This window comes from Mirounga leonina, unplaced genomic scaffold (assembly GCF_011800145.1).
Source record: "Mirounga leonina isolate KUSES-001 unplaced genomic scaffold, KU_Mleo_1.0 Mir_114, whole genome shotgun sequence".
Classification (NCBI taxonomy): Eukaryota; Metazoa; Chordata; class Mammalia; order Carnivora; family Phocidae; genus Mirounga; species Mirounga leonina.
In genome coordinates this window covers 4,387,237-4,410,627 of record NW_023270265.1, presented here as the reverse complement: position 1 = coordinate 4,410,627, position 23,391 = coordinate 4,387,237, and the positions used below count along the sequence as shown (strand labels likewise).

Here is a 23,391-nt window from a genome sequence, read left to right as displayed (position 1 = left end):
AACCTAAATAAATGTATCTGTTTTCATTGAGTCTGTGCTATTATTCTGTGTAGATTTTGTTTATAACGATCAAACCTACTTAGCTTTCATGTTCCCCGTGGGTTGACAAGGCAAGATGGTACGACTATAAAAAACAGGAAAATAATTTTTTTTATGTTGTCGGAAAGAGACAGATTGCCTCCAAATCCTTTAAGCCTAAAATAAATTGTGATGAGCAGTTTGGTTATCAAGCAGCCCCATCTTGAGCCCTCCCGAAAGTATTCTGTTCACTGGCATGCAGTTTTTCTGGGCAACATCTCCCCATCCCAAACATCTTTGTCTACATTGCCACATCTTCACACACATCCATTAATTTTCCTCTTATTCATTTCACTTTGGCTTATTTAAATAGTTGAAGCAAAACACTCTGTATTTATGGCTTCTGTGAAAATGTATTTTATGATATCTCTTGCTAAAACTGTTTAAAAAATAAAAATAAAAAACCCCTGCAGTTTTTCTTTCCACCTTTTTCTTGTTTGGATGGCACACATTGAGCTGCTTCATGGAGATATACAAAAAAATCAATTCCTAAGCATAAAATGCAACTCACATTAAGGAAACTGCAAACGATAACTAATTATGATGAGTTGCTATGTAAATCATTCTATGACAGTCCCAGCAATCAATTTCAAACACAAATAGACCAAGCCCTGGCTGGAGAAGAGGATGAGCACCTAACAACTGTATCAAAAATAATGGCAAGATTGCCAAGGATGGGTGGAAGGAGGATGGCTACCATCTCCAAGCAAGTTTCCACAGATGTCCTCTCAATTTCCTGCATTCTTTTTTTCATACATCTAAAGGCTGATGCTTAATGCGACCAGGTAACAATGACATACCATAAGCATCAGAGAAAAAAATAGTAATTCAGAGATGCTCACTGGGCTTGCAATTACTTTGTAAAATGTGCACGCAAATGCACTGGAACAGGACCCTCAGTGTGATCGCTACTGGAAATGTTGGATCATGGTATGCATGTGGGACTGCCTGTTATCACTTTGCATCACCACCAGCCTCTTCTAAGGTTTTCTCTGCAACTCAGAGGAGGAACTGGAAATTGCATTTCTGAGACGTCCCTTGGTACGTGGTTCTATGTTAGAATGAGCCAAAGAGAGACACTTTGGAGTACAACTTGGAAATCCAGAGAGAAAGAGGAAATGCCTCGGTAGTTCTCTTGTTTGAAGCTGTGTCCACGTGGCCGCTACAGATAGACAACATCAGTAGTAGATTCCCAAGTGTTCCTGAGATGTGCAGAAACTTCAGCCAGCTCTCGAGAATCACCAGCCTCCCTGCAAGACTGAGACTCTGGGTGGGGTCCTCCCTGACTAGACCAGCCTCTCTCTCATTCCTTACATTAAACCCCTTTATGATGTGATAATGGGCCTTCTATTTTCCCTATCTGAATTCAGACTGATGTCATAGTATCTACCTCTTTGGTTTTTCAAACTGTCTCTGTTCTTGAATTTACAGATTTTTAATTTAAAAGAAGGGATGGAAGGAGAGTAACAGACAATTCTTTTGACGGAAGAGGCAAGGATGCTATACTTAACTACAGACTTAGCACAGGCTGTAGAAATTCACCCCTGGCAGTGGACATTTCCAGGCCATTTCTCTGCTTGCAATTTCTTCTTCCCTCTAGCACAATGCTACAGTCCTGCATTTGCTTCATGTCCTGTGTGAAGGACAAATGTCAGGGGTGGCCTGGGAATCAAGGACACAGAACTTGGACTTTTTCTTCCTTGCCTCTGTCACTGAGTGGCTCAGTGTCCCCCAGCAATTTTTGGTGCTTTTCTCTGTTAAATGGCAATAATAATATTTACCCTCCTTCCTTTATAGGGTTGTCTTGAGGATAATATGGCCAACTCACTAAATAGAAATGTTTTCCCCAAAAGACACAGTGGCCTATATAAATGCAAATTCCATTTCTAACAGCTACCAGATAGAGTGGCAATACCTGATATGCAGGTATATGTCCATGCACATAACATATTTAAAAAAACATTTCTCCAACAAACACTCCAACACTCCTCCTAATGTGGATACCCACAACCCACAGAGAATATAGTAAGCAGACTGCCACTAGGTAATAACTGGGATTCCTGACACAGCCCCATGGCCCCTGTAGACTCCAAGGACATGTTTAGACCTAGAGAAGAATTCTCAGAGAGATTTCAGGTGCACCATTCTAAAACCACATCTATACCACAGCCTGCATCTTATGGCGCATCCAGGCCCTTCTTTGAGAGCTTCTGTTACTAGTAAAATAATTCCACTAGTTGCTTCAGTTCATCCTATTTCCTTCCTACCATCAAAACACCAGAGTTTGGACACTATGACATTAAAATTATTATCTATTTGGAAGTTATACAAAGTGGCTAAATGCTGTATGAAAATGAAATCAATACATATGGCCCCGACTGTGATGATTTGGGTTTGTGAAAGCAACAGAGTTGAGGTCTGAGGTCCACAAGGCTGGCCTTTCCTTCCCCTATCACCTACTCCCAAAGGAAGATGGGTCTCCTTTCTCAGACACAATGAAGTTATCTCACATATCTAAATTACTGACTTTCCCCTGGGTTTCTACCATTTGTCATTTGCTGAACAAATATTTATCGCACTCCTATTAAGCAGGAGGCCCTGTGCCAGGTATTGCAGGTATAGTAGTGAGCAAATAGATACAATCTCCTCCATTGCCTCCAACAGCTTATAGACTGTCCAGGAAAACACTGGAAAAAAAGCCTGAAAAATGAACACTGACCCAATATAAATGTGTGGGGTGAGATCAGAAAAGTCTTCCTTACAGCTGTGATAGTTAAGTTGATACCTGAGGGATGAGCAGCAGTCAGTGATGTGCAAGAGAAGAAAGATGAGAATCTGAACTCCCTTCAGGGAGCTTTCATTTATAAAGAGTTCAAGACCTACATATACTTAACCTCTTTCACACAAAGCAGAACATAAAAAATTGCACTAAGGAGATAGAAACAAATATTCTAAGTACCTCAGAAAGGGGAAAAATCAATATAGAAAAATATTCATACAAGAAGCAAAAAGTACTGTGGATTACTATCCCTACAATGCATGGATTAACTATAAATTACAGATGGAAAAATAGAGTCCCCCATCTCCTGATAATTATTCTGGGCCCAGATTTCCTTTACATTTGAATCGATAGTCCTTAGGACACGAATCTTGGGTCTATCATACTCGACATTGGAAGTAACATAAAAGGACAAGTAAAGGGAAAATGGCATGTATAGAAAAACAGCAATTTGCACATGAACTACTGCCCACCAGTTTATGTAGTTGTTGATGCGGAATGAAAAGAGATTGGGAACTGGATGAATCAAAAATTATTTGCAAATAGAACTTCCACTTCAGATTTTTTAGACCAAGTTTCAGACATCATGGAGGATTTCACTTGGGCAAGAACTGATGTAATTTGCCTTCGCAATGTGAAAGAGCCTCTCTGGATAAACATTTGTAAGCAGTTTTCATAAAGGTATTAACAAATGATAACCAAGTAGTTTGGTGATTTATATGATCAAAATTTTATAATAATTTCTTTAACTTAAATATAAAAAAATAAGGTGGCATTGGGGTGCCTGGGTGGCTCAGTCAGTTGAGCATCCAACTCTTGGTTTCAACTCAGGTCATGATCTCCTGGATCGTAAGATGGAGCCTGCATTGGGTTCCTCACTCAGCAGTTGAAGATTCTCTCCCTCTGCCCCTCTCCCCACTTATGTGCACTCTTTCTTTCTCTCTCTAAAATAAATAAATACGTCTTTTAAAAAAAGGTGGCATTAAGTGGTTTCATTCTGGGTGCCTAAAAATCGGGCTTTTACCACTTGTTATCGTAGATTCAGGCCAAGCTAAAATAGATCAGTGTCATCTCTTCCCTACATGGATCAGTCCTATAATAATTCAACCTTAATGAGATTCTTTGGCTCTCTCTTTAGTGATGTCCACATGACCACAGGCCCAAAGATCTACCTGCCATTTCATGATGCTGATTTGCCTTTTTTCACTACCAGGTACTTAGCATTGATCAAACAACCAGAGCATTAAATTTATAGGCACACTCCTCAGTAAAATTGAGATATCTGTTGCTGGGTCCTCTCAACAACAATGTTCCCATTGATGCTGGGCTCTGATGTCATTGAAGGGCACTTGTTTTAACTCTAAACACCTTGAGCATTTTTCCATATTCCTAATATTACTCAATATACCTTCAAAACTTGTATTCTTAAATTCCATTTCTTTAAGGTTCAGATTTCTTACTTTACCATTACAGTGACAAATGATCTTTGTCCTATTATGGAGGATTATCATTGATCTGATCATGTCCTTCTGTTGTGAAATCTCAATTTCATGGCTAGATCAACTTTTACAAGTAGGCTTAAGGGCTATGAGCTTTCAGTTCCTATGTAGAGTACTCAATGGGCTATGGACTAAAAATACCTTTATTCAAATATAAGAAACCAATAAATAAATCCATGAGGATATAATGCTAGAGTTAATTTGTTATTCTGTCTGGATATGCTATTATTATTTACTTAGGGGAACTCCCCTCCCCTCTCAAAAAAAAAGTCTCTAAAGGAATATGTTTGACACTTCCATAAGGACATTCAGTGAAGATCTATACATGCCCCTCAAAATATGGCATGTTGGCAGCTATTTGTTCTACCTGCCTTTGAGCAAAGTTGATTTTCACAAAACTGACACTTAATGAACAGAATCATAATTGAACCAAAATATATGTAAATGGAGAAAAGTTCTACTGTTCCCAGACATCAAATAGGCAACACAGGTACCAGTCACAGATACCTGGAATCCTGCATTATAATCTTGATCATTTCCTGCAGAAGAAGAGAGGGCCATTTGCCCAGAGCCCCCATGTCTTCTCAGAGTGCCAACTTCACCACTTTCTGGGCCTCTCTACAGCCTTCGTTGCCACCCACCCAGCCTACAATGTAGCTGGGATGACAGACCTGGGACAGTACTTATTCAGTGTTCCCTAATTGTATGAGGGGAATTTCCTGCTTGGGGAAATACTCTTTAAAGTATGGAATGCCCTCAAATGAAGACTGTACTTACTTACCATTGGAGGGTAGATTCACAATTAAGAAACGTGGCTATCATCATAACCAGGATAAAATGGGGTAAACAAGTTATACTGTAGGGCCTCTTCCTGTCCCTCCAGTTCCAACAAAGGTGACCATACAGTCCTTGGTCTAAGCAACCAGCTTAGGGACAAGGCAATTTTAAATTATATTCCATGCAGACTCCAGAGATGACAATAGGAATTCAAGGCTTTGGAAACACTGGGTAAACCAAATTAATGTTTTGGGATCAGATAATTTAAGGAAAACTGTGCACCAACTCTCTTCAATGTTGTTAGGCAAACTGGAATTCCTTTTAGCTTAATGTAGAGTTCATTCATTTTGAAATTACAGATTTCAACTACTCTACTCCCCAAACAATGATATTTTTACAAATATTAGTGAGTTTCCCAATTCTCTCCATCACTTTTGCTGCAGGTAATGATCTACTTAGTAATTTTTAAGTATTATAATCTCTTTACTTAAAGCAAAAAAAAAAATCAAATCACAAAATTATATTATAGCATGGATTTACTTGCCTTCCCAGTAGACCGCCACTAAATTCTGTTTAATATGAGTTAAAATCACTAGGTTTGACAGGTATGGTTTTCTCATCAAGGACTTGAAAAGCACTGTGTTCCTTCTAAAGAGCCGAGGCAGCAATAATGAGCCCAGAGCTCTGCACAGCCAAGTGTCCCTCCCTGCAACCACTAAGAGCAATAAAAAGCCGAGCTCCTACCTCGATGATTGGTGAGATCCCTGGAAGCAGAAGGCAGGGGTGTATAGTGGTGCACTGGAGAGGCCGTGATGCGGTCACTGGAAGCCTGTGTAATAAAAGAAAATGTCAACATGAAGTAACACCAAACACTAAATACCTTCATTTACCAAACATGCCTCCTAGGGATCTGGGCCTGGAAGAAATATTATCAACCAAGAGTCTTAGGAAGCGAGGGTTGTCTGTGCTGAGATAATGTTCTGGTGAGTGTAGGGTAGCATACAAAGCTTTGAGGAGCCTCGGTATACAGGTGGAAGGGCCCTGAGACAAGGGGACCACTTGTTTATTTCCTGAACTGAAAGGAGGAGGAAGAAGAAGGGAGAGAGGGTGAAGGCCAGAAATGATAGAGAGTTAGATTTCTGTCACAGGCCTTCTTCCAGTACTTCCCACAGATTAAATGTTCACTATGAGATTTCTCTAGAAACCAGTGAGGACGCTGAGCTTTGCCCCAGGATGGATGGGGAAAAACGGGGCTGGTTTGTGTGGGCCCTGTGGCATTGAGACACACAGAAGCTGAGGGCTCAGCAGCAGGAAGTGACCGTACTGAAGGATATAAACCATTGCACACTTTGCAGTTGGGGTTCTGGCTAAGTTTAACAATAACACTGAAAAACTCATCTGAAATTTGGGATATAATGGTCATCAATGAAATTTTGCCATTCCAAGACCTAAAAGAAAATGATATGAAATGTATCTTGAAGATGAATTTTTATTGTACACAAACAGCTCTTTAACCATCAAACTGTATATAGTGACCCGTATGTGTAAGTGGTGCTATCTTTCTTTCTCTCTAGCTCTACAACCATGGGGTTGAGGCCAAGAACAGAGGACTACAGCTGTCGGGTCAGCTGTCCCTCAGAACCAATGATCGGTCTGTCACATTCAGAGGGTGGCTGCTTATAGCAAAAAGCATCACTACTGCAATTCTTACTGAGACTTCTGAATCAAATACTACTTTTTTTTTTTAATATCCCAAAAAGAACATCTGCTAGGATCAAAATCCTAAGCTTACAACCTTTCCAAGCTTCAAGAAAAAGTAAATTTCATTAATGCTACATTTTTCTTTCTGGAATAGGAAATACATTCTATGGGATATATTTGCCCTGCTAGGAGCAGGCCTTTTCTCCAAAGAGATTATCTACATTATAGGAATCAAAACTAAGTAGGAGATTAGACCCACTTACTAGAAAAACCCTTTAAACACCGCTTCTGACATTTGAGATGTTTGATTAAGCGGCTTTCAGTGGAGACTTACAGAAAGAGTTCTGAATGGGGCAGAATCAGAAGCTCTGTCCCTAAGGTAGAGACAGATTTCAGGTAGCATTACTTCACTCCAACTCCAAGGGAAATATGTGGTGTTTAAAGCTTGATCCAAGGGTATTGGGTCCAGAAAGATAAAAGTTCAGTCACTAAGAAAAATGTTTTAAAAAGTAGACAAGATTTGCTAGATACTACATCATTAGATATTTAGGATACTGCAAGAACACAAAAGAGTCAGAAATTAGATTAAATTTCAAATACTAGAGTCACCACATGTCCCTCCATTTGGCAGTCAGGGTCTCCTGTAATCCCCACATGATAAATGAGACACAGTGACAGTGTTCTAAATATGGCACCTATTCGATGCTTAAGGCAGCATGTATGGGCAAAGTAATAGCGGCCATCCTTCCATTGATCTACCATACTTCCTTAGTAAAAGGCCATAGCTTCTCTGTCAATGTTTCTATTCCATCTCAATGCTAAAAAGGCCTACAATTCCAGTATGAGTTTTAGGTTACTATATTGTGATATTTCTTACTGCATTTAATCTCAATTTGGGCTGTTGACAATTTGATGACAGCTTTTCCTAAAATTACTGGAAGAAACTACCTTTCAGCAAATACCTCTTACTGGGCAAAACATTAGAGCTTTATAACCAAGAGTAAAATAGCTATTTACCTTGATTTCCAGGTGTAGTCAAAGCAAAACTGGTATGGCTCGAGTTCTATTTTGCAGTCATCGAACTATGCCTAACGTCTAATTACTTTTCTGCTCAGTGTCCATTTATAAACTCGAGTCATGAAAACAAATCCAGGAAAAGAACAATTTTGCAAATGGTGCCTTTCAGTGGAACATCTATGGCTGGATGTTTAGGGAAACTACTACAAATTAAGATTCTAACTACCAGTTCTTTGACTTGGCTCTTATCAAAAGGAAGTCCATGTGATCTTTTCAATTTGTTCTCTGAATATTATGCTTGCAGGCACAATTAAGAAAAGCATGATTATCATATGGAACAACTGGACAAGACAATGTCTTCAACTTGCACACTACCTGCCCCCGAATAAAGCACTTCCTTGGAGTTCCAATGGTGCAATCGGTTAGCAGTGATACTTATACAACAGTACGGGTGCAGCAAAATAAAGAACTTCTCCTGAAACTGAAGCAACATACCCACAGTGTATTGAGTATGAGATGGTAGAAATGTAAGTGGAAAAACTTAAATAATGTTTCCTTTTACCTGAATTAAGAAGATATTCCCTAAAATGGGAATAGGGAAATTTGGGTAAATCTGAATCTTCAGAACCACAAATCTTCTCAGATCTTTGAGTCCTTGCCAAATTTCCTAACTACCCATGGCAGAGAACTGTACTTTTACATTTTACTTTTGAAATCACTCCTGTCCCAGGGTGCCTTGGTGGCTCAGTCGGTTAAGCATCTGCCTTTGGCTCAGGTCATGATCCCAGGGTCCTGGGCTCGAGTCCCGCATCAGGCTCCCTGCTCAGCTGGGAGCCTGCTTCTCCCTCTCCCTCTCCCTCTCCCCCCGCCCCCACTTGTGATCTCTCTCTTTCTCTCTCTGTCAAATAAATAAATAAAATCTTTAAAAAAAAAGATATCACTCCTGTCCGAAGATATTTGTAACATCTACAATAAAATATTAGCATCCAGAATACATATGTCCCTAAATAATTAAAAATACAATAGAAAGGGCACCTGGGTGGCTCAGTTGGTTAAGCGACTGCCTTCGGCTCAGGTCATGATCCTGGAGTCCCAGGATCAAGTCCCACATCGGGCTCCCTGCTCGGCAGGGAGTCTGCCTCTCTCTCTGACCCACCTCCCTCTCATGCTCTCTATCTCATTCTCTCTCTCAAATAAATAAATAAAATCTTTAAAAAAAAATACAATAGAAAAATGGACAATGGAAACATAAGGCAATTCAAAGGAGAGAAAACCTGAGTGGTCAATGAATGAAAGAGAAGATGGTCAAATTCACTAATCTTAAGAGCAATGCGTATTAAAACAAGACAAAATTTTTCCACTCGCCATATTGGCAAACTTTCAAGTCTTACAACAAGTGCCAAGGAGATTAAAGGGAAAGAACTTTTATCCTCTCGTCCCTTGCCATTGGGAATGGACCCTGGTTCAATTACTTTGGAGAGTAATTTAGCAATATCTAGTAAAATTGAAAATTAGTACAGCAACTCCATTTCAAATGTATACACTATGGAAAATTTCACTCAGGTCTATAAAGTGGAACATAAAACAGTGTTTATTGCATGATTATTTAGAACAGAACAAATTGGAAGTAGTTCAAATGCCTTTCAATGAGGAAAATGGATAAATAAAATGTTGTATATTCATATGACAGAATAATATTTAGCATTTAAGAGTAATAAACCTGATCTAGGTATCTCAACTTGAATAGGTCTAAAATTTTAACACAGTGAAAATACAAGTTGCAAAATGATAAATATGGTATATTTATATATATGTAGTTCTTTGACATCATGTTTGTATGGAAACATCTACAAATTATACAAGTTAAACACTAAATTCATGAAAATGGTTTTCTCTGCCAGAAGGCAGAGTAATAGGACTGGGGCTAACAGAGTGGGAGGAGCTTCGATTATATGTATATAAGATTTATTTATTTTATTTAAAGACAAGGCTTAGAAACAAATATATCAAAATATTAGAAAATATAAATTCTGTCCCTTGCCAGTGGCAAAGTAATTACATGTGTTCATTATGTTTCAACTTTTCTACATTTTTGAAATTTCTCAAAATTAAACAAAAAAATTGAAAAAAAAAAACAACAACAACAAGGTTTCTGTGTCCTCTCTGATCCATACCATCCTATATTGATATGAACCCATAATGAGAGGAAATTTCTTCTAACAGCTTCCCAATACTCGCACAACATGGATTAAGGCCATTGATGGTTGGCTTTTTTGCAATGAAATATCCCATTTCTGTTTTTTCCAAAGCTGCCAAGTGTGACAATAGATTGGAAGAAGCTGTTAAATAATAGTAAATATGTACCCACTTCACACCAAGGCTTGAAATGATCATGCCAGCCTGGTAAGTCCTTCTGCCTAAGATTTGTCAAAGCATACTGAAGGTTTCTATCCTCTTTCCCTACTCACAATTGGAGAGCTGCTGCTAATTTTTTAAACTCACATCAATAATGATAATAGTCACTAATATACCGTACACTGCAATTTCCATTAATGCAGGAAGGAAGGAGAACCTTGGCAATCTCATTGGAAAAGAGTCAATGGGAGTATAGCATACTCCATAAGAGACTTGCAAAGTGAGAATTTCACTCAGTGGTTGCAGAAAACAAATGTCTTCAGATGAGTATGTAAAATTCAAGTCCCTTCCCATTGGGTGCATTCCATGGAAACCTGCATTCCAATGGATATTTCTGAACATCATGGATGCCCTGAAGGAATATGATACAGACCACAGGAGGAGCGATTTGGCAGGCTTCAAAACAAGAAGGGGGTAGCTACAAAGTTGTTTAATAGCCATAAATCTCCTACTATTTTTCACAAAATACCATCTAAGACCACATCTCTACAACTCATTCCCCATTACTCAGCTCAAGTGGAGCGCTTTGGCATGCTCACTCACCCTTAAATCATACACAGTATAAAGTGATCCTGGGTCTGGGAAATTTGTCAGCCTCCTTCAAGTAAAAGCAATCTTCACTTTTCATCACAATTCATTCCCTGAAACTGTGGTATAAAGCTGACTCTTCTAAAAACATTTATTTTCTTTTATAAGAAAAAGCATCACTCAGTTATCAAGTATTTAATAACCACCTACTATATGCCAAGCCCTGTGCTGAGAATACCAAGAAAAATAAAAAGAAGGTTTTGGTTGCATTCCTGACTCATCAAAAAAAAAAAAAAAAGATAACCATGATTAATACTGGTTATTAAGAGTCACCGACTGGTAGCATGACCCCCATACTCTGTATTATTACAGAAATTTGTCCCTGACCTCTATTATGACACATGAACACATGGAACAGTGATTATGTCCTTGCTTGTTTCTTATTCATACTAAGAGAAAGTTTTCAAGATTAACTATATTAGCTTTCCAAGATTAACAATACTATTAACCCTGGTACCTAACATGCTGCCAGAAATATAGAAAGAAGTTAGTGCATGGTGACCGAATGAATAAAACATTTTAATGTCAAAGATAAAACTGGCTATACAATGATTATAATTCAACAAAACAAAAGTGTGAGCCACGTTGCCAGAATCAGAGGTAAAAACTTGCCATCACCTGAAAGATTAAATTAGAAGCCGAAGAACCCACCTGAAGAAGGAGACTCCTAACCTGCTCCCAGGTGAAGGCACCATGCCTTTCAGTGTGAAGCAAGACAGAAAGCTTTCATGACAGAGATATTGGGTTGGGAATGACAGACAGGCTTGGGAGAAGAAATCGCCATATATTGTCAGAGCCAGAAGTCAAGAAATTGGGAGGGAACAAAAAATGGTAAGGTAGGGGTGAGGCTGAGTCAATAACCAAGAGACTAAGAAATATCCCAAAGGAGCAAAAGGCAGAGTCTGGGCAAGAGCACAGCATTCAGCTGAATAAGGAAGCTGAAGCCTGGTTCAGGCTATAAGTCAGTCAGAGAAGGATAGGGTGTCAAAGACTTCTCTGAAATAAGGAAGCTCCTTGAAGGCAACAGCCTGGAGCTTCCCATTGCTTCTATCTGGTATAAAGGGGTCCAGTTCTGCCAGTGGCTAAAATGGCATCAGGCCCAGAGTTATAGTTTAGGAATATTTGTGGAAGGAGGGAAGAAGGGAGGGAAGAAAAAAAAAAAAAAGGAAAAAAGAACCAGGAACAGAAAAAAGGAAGGAAGGACTATGGGGCTTGGGCATTTTGTGGGCTATTACATAAATAATGAAATCATAGAATGTAGGAGATGTAAAAGACCTTACAAATCATCTAGAACGGTGACTTCCAAAATATTTTTAGCACCCACTAATATAGCAGAAGGAAAAATAAAAATCTAAATATTGGGGCATTATGGAAATAATCATGATTTCTTATGGCAAGCAAATAAAACTATATATAAAAGAGGGAGAAATATGCCAAGATTTTTATTATATAATATTAAGTAAACATAGTAAATATTAAAATAGTACATATGCTGTGATTTTTAACAGTATAAGATTTACAATAGGTAAAAGCTAATAGGCAAAGATTAAAGATTTTTGTTGGGGAACCTGGGTGGCTCAATGGGTTTAAGCATCTGACTCTTGCTTTCAGCTCAGGTCATGATCTCAGGGTCGTGATCTCAGGGTTGTGAGATCCAGGCCCACATGGAGCCCCATGTCGGGGCTCTGCACAAAGTCTGCTTGGGATTCTCTCCCTTTCCTTCTCCCTCGCCCTCTGCCCACCCCTCCTCCCCCATACGCCCACATTTGTTCTCTCTCTAAAATAAATAAAATCTTTAAAAAATGATTTCTGTTAATGTGATTTAGAGTGATTTGATTTTTCAACTTATTTAATTATGTCATTGCTTCTTGCAATTTAAAATATTTAAAATTTAAATATTTAAAATCCTACTTATATATCAGGGCTGATATAAAACAATGGATTTTTCCATCAAGTATCTTTCCAACCTCTCCCATTGGAGTGAGGCGAGATGGACAAAGAGGGACGAATAATTGGAGGTAAGGAAGGAAGAGAAGGGGATTGGAAAGAGAGGAGGCAAAGTGTGGCACAGGAGCTAATATTTCCTGAATGCATCCTAAGTGCTAATGGTTTTCCAGTGTATGAGGTAAGTCCAATTATAACCCTCATTTGAGAAATAAGAAAACAGAGAGGTAGAATAAGTAACATGTCCAAGGCTATACAGTTCTAAAGTCCACAGTGTGATTAAGAACCAAGTCAGAAGGCTAAAGCCCCCACAGCCCAAGTTGTTTCCCCAGTGCCACCCTCTGTCTTCACTGGGGACCCCAAGATTTTTTATAATACTCTTCTCCTGACCATCACTTACCTTTGCCCCATACCACAGCAGGGCCCTATCTGGTCCTTTCTGGTAAGAATATAGACTTCAAGGCACACGGGTCAAGACCCAACCTGAGAGTGAATGCCTTACAGCCCCTAAGACAGGAACTTCTTGAACCATCAAATGAGAGAAAATTTACTAAAAAAAGTATGGGTAATTTTAAAAGCAGAATATTCTGTCTATAAAATAATCACCTTTGTCCACAGAAATATGATGAAACACAATATTTTGCCTCTAATTATTAATCCTTGCTAAAAACTTAGTTTTTGTCATATGCTCAAACATAGAACATAATCAGAATCTAAGATACATTATAATTTGCAAGTAATGGGTGTATGTATAATTGTGTGTGTCCCAGGGCGCCTGGGTGGCTCAGTTGTTAAGTGTCTACCTTCAGCTCAGGTCATGATCCCAGGGTCCTGGGATCGAGCCCCACGTCGGGCTCCCTGCTCAGCGGGAAGCCTGCTTCTCCCTCTCCCACTGCCCCTGCTTGTGTTCCTGCTCTCGCTGTGTCTCTCTCTGTCAGATAAATAAATAAAATCTTAAAAAAAAAATAATTGTGTGTATCCCATTCCTTGAGCACTAATTATATGCAGGCATCTTATACACGGAGTTTCATTTAACTATCTCAACAACCTTAAGATATAAGTACCATTATTATTACCATTTTATAGATAAGGCAACTGAAATTTAGGAAGATTATATAACTTGCCCAAGAGTACCCAGCTATTATGTGGGCAATTTGGAATTCTGACCAACACTGCTTGATTCCATAGCCTGAATCCCAAAACTGTGCAATGAACTTGAAGCTTGAAGGTATCTGAAAAAGACAACCTCCCTGGACTTAGTATATATACACTAAGGCAGATAATATATATTTGTAGTGACAGATGATTCAATCCATGTTAATATGTAACATATTATGTGGCCTGGCATATAAATAAAACCATTAAGTTATTTATTAATAACTAATTGGCTATGTAATGTAGACACAGGAGTGTTTCAGATCTCCTTGGCCATTTAGGGTTAACACAACCAGTGGGTCTGGAGTCAACCTGTACCAGCTCATAATGGTTAAATTTTCAGGAATCTTGTGTTAACACAGGCTTTATTTAAAATTGAATTACATACACTTGTAATTGGATAAATTATATGAAAAGGTAATATATACCATAACTCATCACTTCCTACTTTACAGAATTTTACTGTTATTTATGCTCTTTACGTTATTTGTGTCTATTACAACTCTACAGTGGAAATCCTATATAATGATGCTTTACTTCACATCTCTTTCCACCTGTTCAGTGATGTTGCTTTGGTAGCCTGACACTGCCATGGTGGGAGTATTGACAGCAGAAGTTGCCAAATGCTACAAATTGGGGATTGACTTACTATTTTATTGATTTCCTAAACTTAAGAAAGTGATAAAAAAAATGTTAATGATGCAGATTAAAAATATATTGTGCCTTTCATCAATACAATGTGAATAGCATAAAAATGTGAGGAAATATTCTTCCAATATTCAAACCCTGTTATCCAGTTCAGTAAAGACATTGCTCAGGTCATTGACAAATGAGGGAAGTCCTGACCGGTTCAGTAAGAAGGGAAAATAGTTGATATTTCATATCAGGACTACACTTATTCATCTACGACAACCTTAGATTGGCTATGGACATGAGAGTTTGGCCAAAATAATCAAAAATATTCTGTGAGAATCAACTGGCTGCATGGAATTTATAACAAAAGGCATCATATAATTTTTATTTGTAAATTGCATGTTACTCATCCTTTATAAATATGAAAATTACAATAAACATTCATCCTTTTTTTTTTCCCCCAGAGATCTGGTTGTTTAACTTTTACCAGCACACCACTACATATAACCCTTATTAAGTAACATCTACAGTACGTTTGGGGCTATGTAGAAAAGGGTTATTTTACGGCCTAGGAATGGAAAGGATAGTAAGAAAAAAGCTAATTAAGCTTCAAGGATTCTGTCCTTGACTTATTTACTACTTGGATATCTTCTACTTCTCTGTTTTCTATGCTCAGATGCCTTGCTGACCAAGATTTAGAGCCAGGCTCCATCCAGCTGTACGACCTTGGGCGATTTACGTAAACTCTTCAAGCCACTTTCTTTGACTATAAAATGGTAATAACAATAGTCATGTTGTTATGACGAGGATAACGACGATAGTTAAAAATTGCTAACACGTATCAGTGCTTACTTTGTATCTGGGACTACGCTAAACACTTTCCACGTATTAATTTATTCAATCTTCACAACATTCCCATGAGGCAGGTATAACCTCTACTCCTTTGTTACAGATGAGGAAAACTAAGGCCCAGAAAAACTGAGGAACTTGACCAAGGTCTCACTTAGTTTCTTGGGCTCCTGGTATGTGGCAAGGGGGACACAAATCCAGGCAGCTTGCCTCCAGTGGCCACTGTCTTAACCATTCTGAGCTTTTATGGCCTCTCTTCTCAATAAAGGTAAGAGACAAAGATCTTAGCATTGCTCATTAAATATTAGCTATGATTAATTTTTACTTCATTCTAATTTTGTATGGCCTGTAATTTTGTATAGCTTACCTCTTCAAGTAGGTTTAAGTTTCTTGAGAGGTAGGACTAACGTTTCATGACTTCTCGGGCCCTTCATCGTAACTATGACAGGGATATGCTCATCGTTACTTATTACGTGAGTAGACTCTACCCCCCACTTGTCAAGCAGAAAAGTACTACTGAGATCCCTTTTGAGGGCAGAAATAGTGAGATCTTTATAGCCTTGTTATAATCTGGGTTCATCCACAGATTCGCTGCATTATTGTGATGGTCTAAACCAGCATTAGTAAATAGATACATATGGCATTTCTCATCTGCATTTGTAGGGTTATCTTAGAAATAATATTATGTCATGGTAGTCCTACAGGCTTGATTTATTTTGGCTTAAAAGAAGGAACTTGCCTCATGTGTCTCTCTTCCTCTCACAGAGATTTTTATTCTCGAGGGCTGTGGGTCAAGTCCTGTCCTTGGAACCAAAGTAGTTTTCCAAAATAAGGTGGAGCCAGCTCTGTCAAGCTAGGCCAGATCTGCTGTCAGTTCCTTTCCCAAATACATCAGACCCTCTGCTTGTAAAAATAAATTGATACCAATGCAAGAAATTTATTAGGAGATGACAGCCCAGTTCATAATGGAAATATGGAGAAAACATCATCCTTCAAAACTGACAGTTTATCCATCATGCCTCAGATTCCTGAGATAGAAACAGGCACTGTCACATGCAATCCACCGAGGACACGTTGTCTTGGATTTCCTTATGACAGGAAACTCCGAAATAATCCAGAAGAAGGGAAGGACTTGTACTGCCCTTAATGTGCTCAGCCATAAATTTTTAGCATTAGTAGAAGAAACATGTGGCCAAGGAAATGAATGATGAGGGAAGTCAGGAGGCCTGGAGTTCTCCAACGGCCCCCTTCTTTCTCTCTCTCGGGGGTGATGAACTGGGCCAGGGGTCAGAGAGGGTGACCGCACTGCTGTGAGGGACATCAATATCCTGTTATGTGTGAGCAGAGCCAACAGGTGGCAGGGCACCACTGTGGACACACCACAGTTGGCTCTGCTTGAGGTTTGGGGGAGCAGGTCACCTTGCCCTGCTAACTTTCCAAATGTGGTTATTTTGCTTAGCTTGTTATTTGTATTGATAAACTTGAGACACTTTAGGAGGGCCATTTTAATTAGGAATAAATGCAAGGAAATTTGTGGGGATCACAAGAGGCCTGATCTTTGCAGGCTTAATGAGGTGACCTACACAACCCCGTATGAAATAATTGTGTGTGTATTAAAAGCTGCTTTGGAAAATATAATAGTGGTAGTAAATTGGAATGAAATGAACATGGTCTTAGAGGGAAAAAAAACATTCACTGCCAATTTTATGGGGCCTTAAAATATTTATGTTCTAAACTTGCGTTCTTTGGAGATTTGCTGAGTGTTGCTAGAATGAGGAAACTTTTTTAATGAGATACATGCATATTTTTTAAATTTATAAATCTTTTTAGCAAAAATAGAAAGTCATAAATGTGAAACGGAAACCTAAACAAGGCAAGTACAGCCTTAATGGCCTTATATTTTAATTCATTCTTTATATCAGAAAAAATAAAAGCATGGGAAATTTCATTTAAATGTGAGTAATACACAAGGAATCTTTATTTGCTGTTGGTGTCTGTCTGAGGTACAGAGAACATTGGCATGAATGTGACATACCAGATAAACTTGAGCTTTGATGCATTTGTTACATTACGTGGATATGAATGGGATATGTGCATTCTTGGGTTAAACACAAAGTCAAATACAGGGATTTGATCCACTCCCCGACATAAATCCCTAAGAACAGCAGCAAAATAAATTACCTGTTGATCGAGTCCTTAGTCACAGGTAACCGTGTTTGACAAAACACAAAGTGAGTCTGTAATTCTTAAGACTCCAAATCCTTCTTTAACTGCTCTCATCCTCTGAAAGAGGCAAATGAACTTCTAATTGTTCATATTTGTGTCAGCCAATCTTCCTGATTCCCTGTTTCAAGCAAGACCTAAAAGTGTTGACTTTCCATGTCCAAATTAAATATATCTGTGTTTCCTTTTGCTTTCTATCTAAGTGCATGCCAGCATGACTTAACATTCATCCAAGGTTTATTTCAATATTAGTGGAAAACAAGCCATTTTTCAGTTTAATGAATAGCATCAGTGTCTGCCTTTTAACCAAAAATGTGACCTTACACTTGATGGATCTCACCAGAAGGCACATTCTCAAATTATTTTTCTACTGGAGGTTATGACTATCGCTTCCCAAATTACCGAGGCAGTGGCAAGGGAAAGCCCGCATCACACAGCAGCTCAGACAAACAGAACTCAGACTGAACAAAATGGTAGTCTCATTTATGAAACAAGGAAAGGGGAATGGAAAAGAAAGCCTGAACTCTGTGGGAGGGGGATAAAAAGAAAAGAAAAAAAAGACCTCCTCTGAGCTTTACGGAACAGGAGATGCAGAGCAGCTGAAGGTCCCATACTTCTTTGTTAATACCATTTTTGTTTCCAAATCATTCCAAATTGGGAAGGTGAAGGCTGAGCATTACTGATTCAGAAAAACTCCAAGAAGATATCTGATATTTCTTCCTTATTAAGGATGATGGAGTGTAATTGATGGGCCTGGTGCCTGGCCAATTCCAACTTTTTGAGAACGCCGCTTAATGTGCGGACATTATTTTTGGACTACTGAACGCCAGAAAATAATGAGCTGGCATTCAGCTTTGGTGAATAAGACCCTGAATTTTCATCTAAAAGCAGTTTTGAGTTATTGCTGTAGATAAGGTGTAACTGTGCAAGGGAATTTTATCCATGTTTCTCCCATGAATCATAAATGAGGAAAAAAATTACAGTCTAAATTGCACTTAAAAGGAATAAAGTCTTTTCATGTCATACATGATTTATCAAAATGATCTCATTTTAAGGGTACTGTGGTGTATCTTGATTAATCACATTAGGAAGCATGATGAATGGCCTCTTTAATGGTAACACAGGATTTATTGGCAACATCCCGACTTGAACCAGAAGGGTAAGAAGTAAAATATACAATAGATAGCTAATGCAGATAGGGTGTCAGTAATGCTCTGACTTGTTTTAAAATTATCCCGGGAGCCTCAGTGTCAGGAGATTCTGAGACCGCCAGGTGGTGGAGAGCATACAAGTTTTGCACAGGAACTTGGGGGCAACCGCTTACGTGGCGTAACCCTTCCCTAACCTGTTGCAGTGCAAGTAAAATCACGCTGCTGGACCATCAAAAGAAGGCATCCGTGAAAGCTGAACAAACCACGGAAATTCCTGGTAGGAAGAGGGGCACACTGCTTTTAGAAATCAGTGCTCCTATCCCTTTTGCCCCATTTCAATATCCTCTTCACATTTCGCTTTAATATCCTAAATGCCTTTTTTTTTTTTTTTTAAGCCTGCTCAAGTCTGCTCCCACTAATTTCCTCTAAGGCTGACAGATCAGAGGCTTTCCTCGAACTGTTCCTTTTAGAGCTGAGGAGGCCTCGTGGTAATCCTGCTGCTTGTCTGCAATTAACCCTTCCAGTTGCCACATTATTAACACCACCACCCACAGACAGAGGAAGCCCCGACCCACTGGACACTGGCTCCTGACTGAAGCTTCAAAGGTGCCAATCACACCCTCGTCAGAAAGGTGCCTGCTGTCAGCATCAGAGGTTTCCATCCTCTCCTCCCCGCTGATCAAACATTCCTCCTCAGAAGATTAATTCAGAGTCTCCGCCCATTTCCTCTCATATCCTCTTTCCCTTTCTGGTTTACCCAAAGATCCATCTTTGCTTCGAAAAGGGAAGCCACGGATAATAGAAGCCCTTTCAAAACAAAAGCTGGGCAAAGGCAAATTTAAGTCCCAGCTGTTATCAACTTTTTTTTTTTTTTAACTCATTTAAACACCTTAAGGCAGTGAGGATTAGGGCCTGGCCTGAAATGCCATTCTTTGATCAAAGACCCCAAGACTTTACACAAACATCATCACAAGGCAATGGATGCTTCTCTGAAGGCTGAATTGATTTGTTTGACTGCAGAGCCTGGGATGGGTAGGAAAGCTGCACACTTATTTTCCCAGCGTATATATCATGAGGTCAAGTGACTTAGAAATTATATTTTTTCTTCGTATGTCTTAATTGGAACAAAGTCGTTTGTGGATTCAGACACAGCTGTGGAGAGAGGCCATGGAGGGAAGAGAATGGGGGCCAAGTGGGTGTTCTCCTTGTGGCCTTGTTCCATCCCTGGGCAGGGAGGAGGGGTGGCAGTGGGGAAGGGAGGGAAGAGACAGCAGTTCTAGGGTCTCTGATGTGGAGAAAAAGTGACCTCACTGTACTTACATTAGCCAATTCCACTGGAATATTCCACAGTCTCTTAGTAACTGTAGGTACCCATCTCTGTCTGTTAAAGCAGTCGTAGCCAGAGAACCCAGCAGCAGGACCTTTCCTGAGGGCCGGTGAGCGGTGCCATGTGACCCATTCGTCCAGCCCCTCACCACCCATCGCCATCTTTCAGGACCAGACACCAGACTAACTCATAGTCAAATCTTCCAAAAAGGCTATGCAATGGCTATATAACAAATTCTCATATAAATCATGGCTCGATAGGCTTTAAATGTGTCATACATTCCTGGAAGGAGATAATTTAGCAGTTGCATAATAAAGAAAATATTTAATGTCAGGGTTGAAGGGACAATTGGATATTGAAATGTTTCAATATTCAAGCATATGAAGATGTTTTTATAAAGAGATGGTTAACCAGATTATTGTTTGGGGCTTTTGTTTTGTTTTGTTTTTTCAGGAGGTGGGGTTATTTTGTTATATACACTAGAGAGAGACTATCAGAGAATTAAAGCCCTACATGATTAAGAATTCTTAACTGATACGACTATATCAGGGCAACTGACCACATTTCCAGGGTACGTTGTAGAATCTCCCTAATTGAACAGCTTGGGAAGAGAAGATTAACCTTTTCAGTTATAAGTGATGAAATTCAGTTTAAAGTCCTCAAGGAAAATAAATGGGGAAGGAGGGTCCTAATGAGTCCAAGGGTACATAGTTTCATGTATGGTTGGATCCACGCACTCAAGCTTATCATCAGGATTTCCTATTTCTTCGATTTGTACTCCTGTATGCCAGCTTCAGTTTCTCCATGTGGTGACTTCCCAAGACCTCCAGATCCATATCTTACCGTCTTCAAAACCACAGAAAAATCTTCTGTTTCCTTAAAGTTCCAAGCCAAATCTGGGAATCTGTGGCCTGGTTTGAGTCACACACCCATCCCTGAATGAATCTCCGTGGCCAGGACAAGGAACAGTTTGCTAGCTCGAGCCTGGATCACACGCCCAGCCCTAGTGCTGAGGACAGCGACTGGTCTCCCCAGAGCCCTATAGATTAAAGCTGGGAGGAGTGGTGGCTCCCCACAGGTAAATCCATTCTAGAATACAATGTAATGGACACCAGTAAGGCCAAAAGACAAAACTCCCCCCTCAGTTCCATCCCTATGTAAGTCTTTTGGAGTCCCTCGCTGGGACATTCAAAACATCTCATCACTATCTCTGGGCAAAACTGAACGTGCTATTCAATAGCCCATCCCGAGTCCTCACCATCACCAACAAAAGGCCTCCACGTGCAGAAAACCTTCCCCACAAGGCCTCCCAAAAATCATGTATTTTCAACTTTTCCGGCTCTCAGTTGGCACCAAACAGCTTTAACGTGCAGTTATTTTTTTTAACAAGCTTGGGTGTCCCACAGAAGGTTAAAAAAACAGCAACCGTGGTCTAAAGGGGTATGAGGGAAGGGCCGTGGGCAGCTGTTGGAGCATAGCACAGCATGGAGAAAGGAGACCAAGAATACAGACTGAGAGCTGAGCCACCAGATATCACAGCAGACCTTTGAAATGACCGCAACCTGACCCACCGCCCCTCCCCCTCACACGTCCTGGTCAGGAGGGTAAAGTTAAACTCGGTTTAACGTGTCCTGCCTAAGTCAGGAATTACATAGTATATTTAATTACTAATTCACGTGTAGTAGCCCTGGTCACGGGGATGAGACATGATTCCTATTTTATCCACACGTAGAACAGATAATACCACAAGAGAACATGTGACTGGTGTGACAGAGGAGCCGAGGCAAGTGCTATGGGAACCTCCTAAAAAGTGTTTATCCTGATCTACATAAACTTCCCATGTCTGGGAAAATAAATGCTAATGTACATCTTTCATTTTCCAAAGGCATTTCCCTGCCACTCTGTTTCTCAGCCTCTTTTTACCTCTTTCTAAAAGAGATGTCAAGGAGGCTTACCCTGAATGTATCCCAGAATCTAGGTTCATTGCTATCTTAGTAGATGAGGATATTGTGTTCTGAGCAGCTCAGGTGATTCCCTGAAGATCTGTGACATATGTGAGCTAGGAGGTAAAACTGGGACCCTTGAGACTTAGGACCGGTGACTACATTTGAGTTTTATATCCCCCGGAGATCCAAGGAAAGCAGGCAGGATTCTCTGCAACTCAAGGACACCCATTACGGTGACCAAACTAGGATATTCTATGATGAATGAATGAACTGCTAGGCTACTAAAACTCTTCTGGGCTCCAATGATCTAAGTGTCCACATCAGGATAACTAAGATGTGAAGAAAAAAATGCAGCTCAGATGCTGGCATTTGGAATCCTGAAAGCTCTGTCATATGGGTACATGTGTGAGCATGCCTGTGTGCTGATTGTGCAGAAGGGGATGCAGATATAAAAGACTTCAAGTTCCAAACACAGTTTTGCTTTGTAAAGTTAACATTAATCCCCAGTTTGTGAACCTTTCTAGATAAGGACTTTATTTTGCCCTATCTTCTCTCAAGTAGCAAAAAACATGCCTGTTTATTCTGGACATCCAAGAGTCGTATTACTCTCTACCTAAATACATTACTTCTATCTGGTTAAATATTAATTTTCACAATATGAATGCTTTTATATTACTAAATGCAATTGCTACAGTACAATGGAGTCCAAAAGTGGCGGAAAATTATTTGATGTGTAGAAAGTTATTTAATAACCCCCAAACGTCATTCACAGAACTATTCATGAAAAAGTCCTTTTTTATTTGTTTTATACTGTCAATAATTGTTGACATTAAAAGTTTCATTCATTTAAACATACCCATGTAAAACTATTTCCCTGAGAGATTCCGGATCTAAATATGTGAGAGAGTGCTATGTAAAAAGTGACCAAGTAGCATAATCAGTAAGTCTTACATCCTATGCAATGGTTTTAATCATTCTAGTGGCCTTATTCTCTCTGTGGCTGAAGAAAAATTCGAAAGTTTCATTTCCTAAAGAAATACCACCACGTGCCCCTAAAATCTTGGCCTTTGACGTGTTATAAGCAGCTAGTTAAATAATAACACAAACAATAAGTTACTTATGGGGCACCTGGGCAGCTCAGTCGTTAAGCGTCTGCCTTCGGCTCAGGTCATGATCCCAGGGTCCTGGGATCGAGCCCCACATCGGGCTCCCTGCTCGGCGGGAAGCTTGCTTCTCCCTCTCCCACTCCCCCTGCTTGTGTTCCCTCTCTCGCTGTGTCTCTCTCTGTCAAATAAATAAATAAAATCTT

General features: G+C 39.6%; 1 protein-coding gene across 6 annotated transcripts in view; it reads right to left on the bottom strand.

The window, feature by feature from the left end:
• Positions 1-23,391, bottom strand: part of LRMDA (leucine rich melanocyte differentiation associated) — a 1,063,938-nt gene that overhangs the window by 217,362 nt on the left and 823,185 nt on the right. For all 6 annotated transcript variants that reach the window (XM_035022486.1, XM_035022473.1, XM_035022480.1 and 3 more), the window contains one exon: positions 5,878-5,962. In XM_035022486.1, coding sequence (XP_034878377.1) covers positions 5,878-5,962 — 85 coding nt within the window. The remainder of the gene's footprint in view (positions 1-5,877; positions 5,963-23,391) is intronic.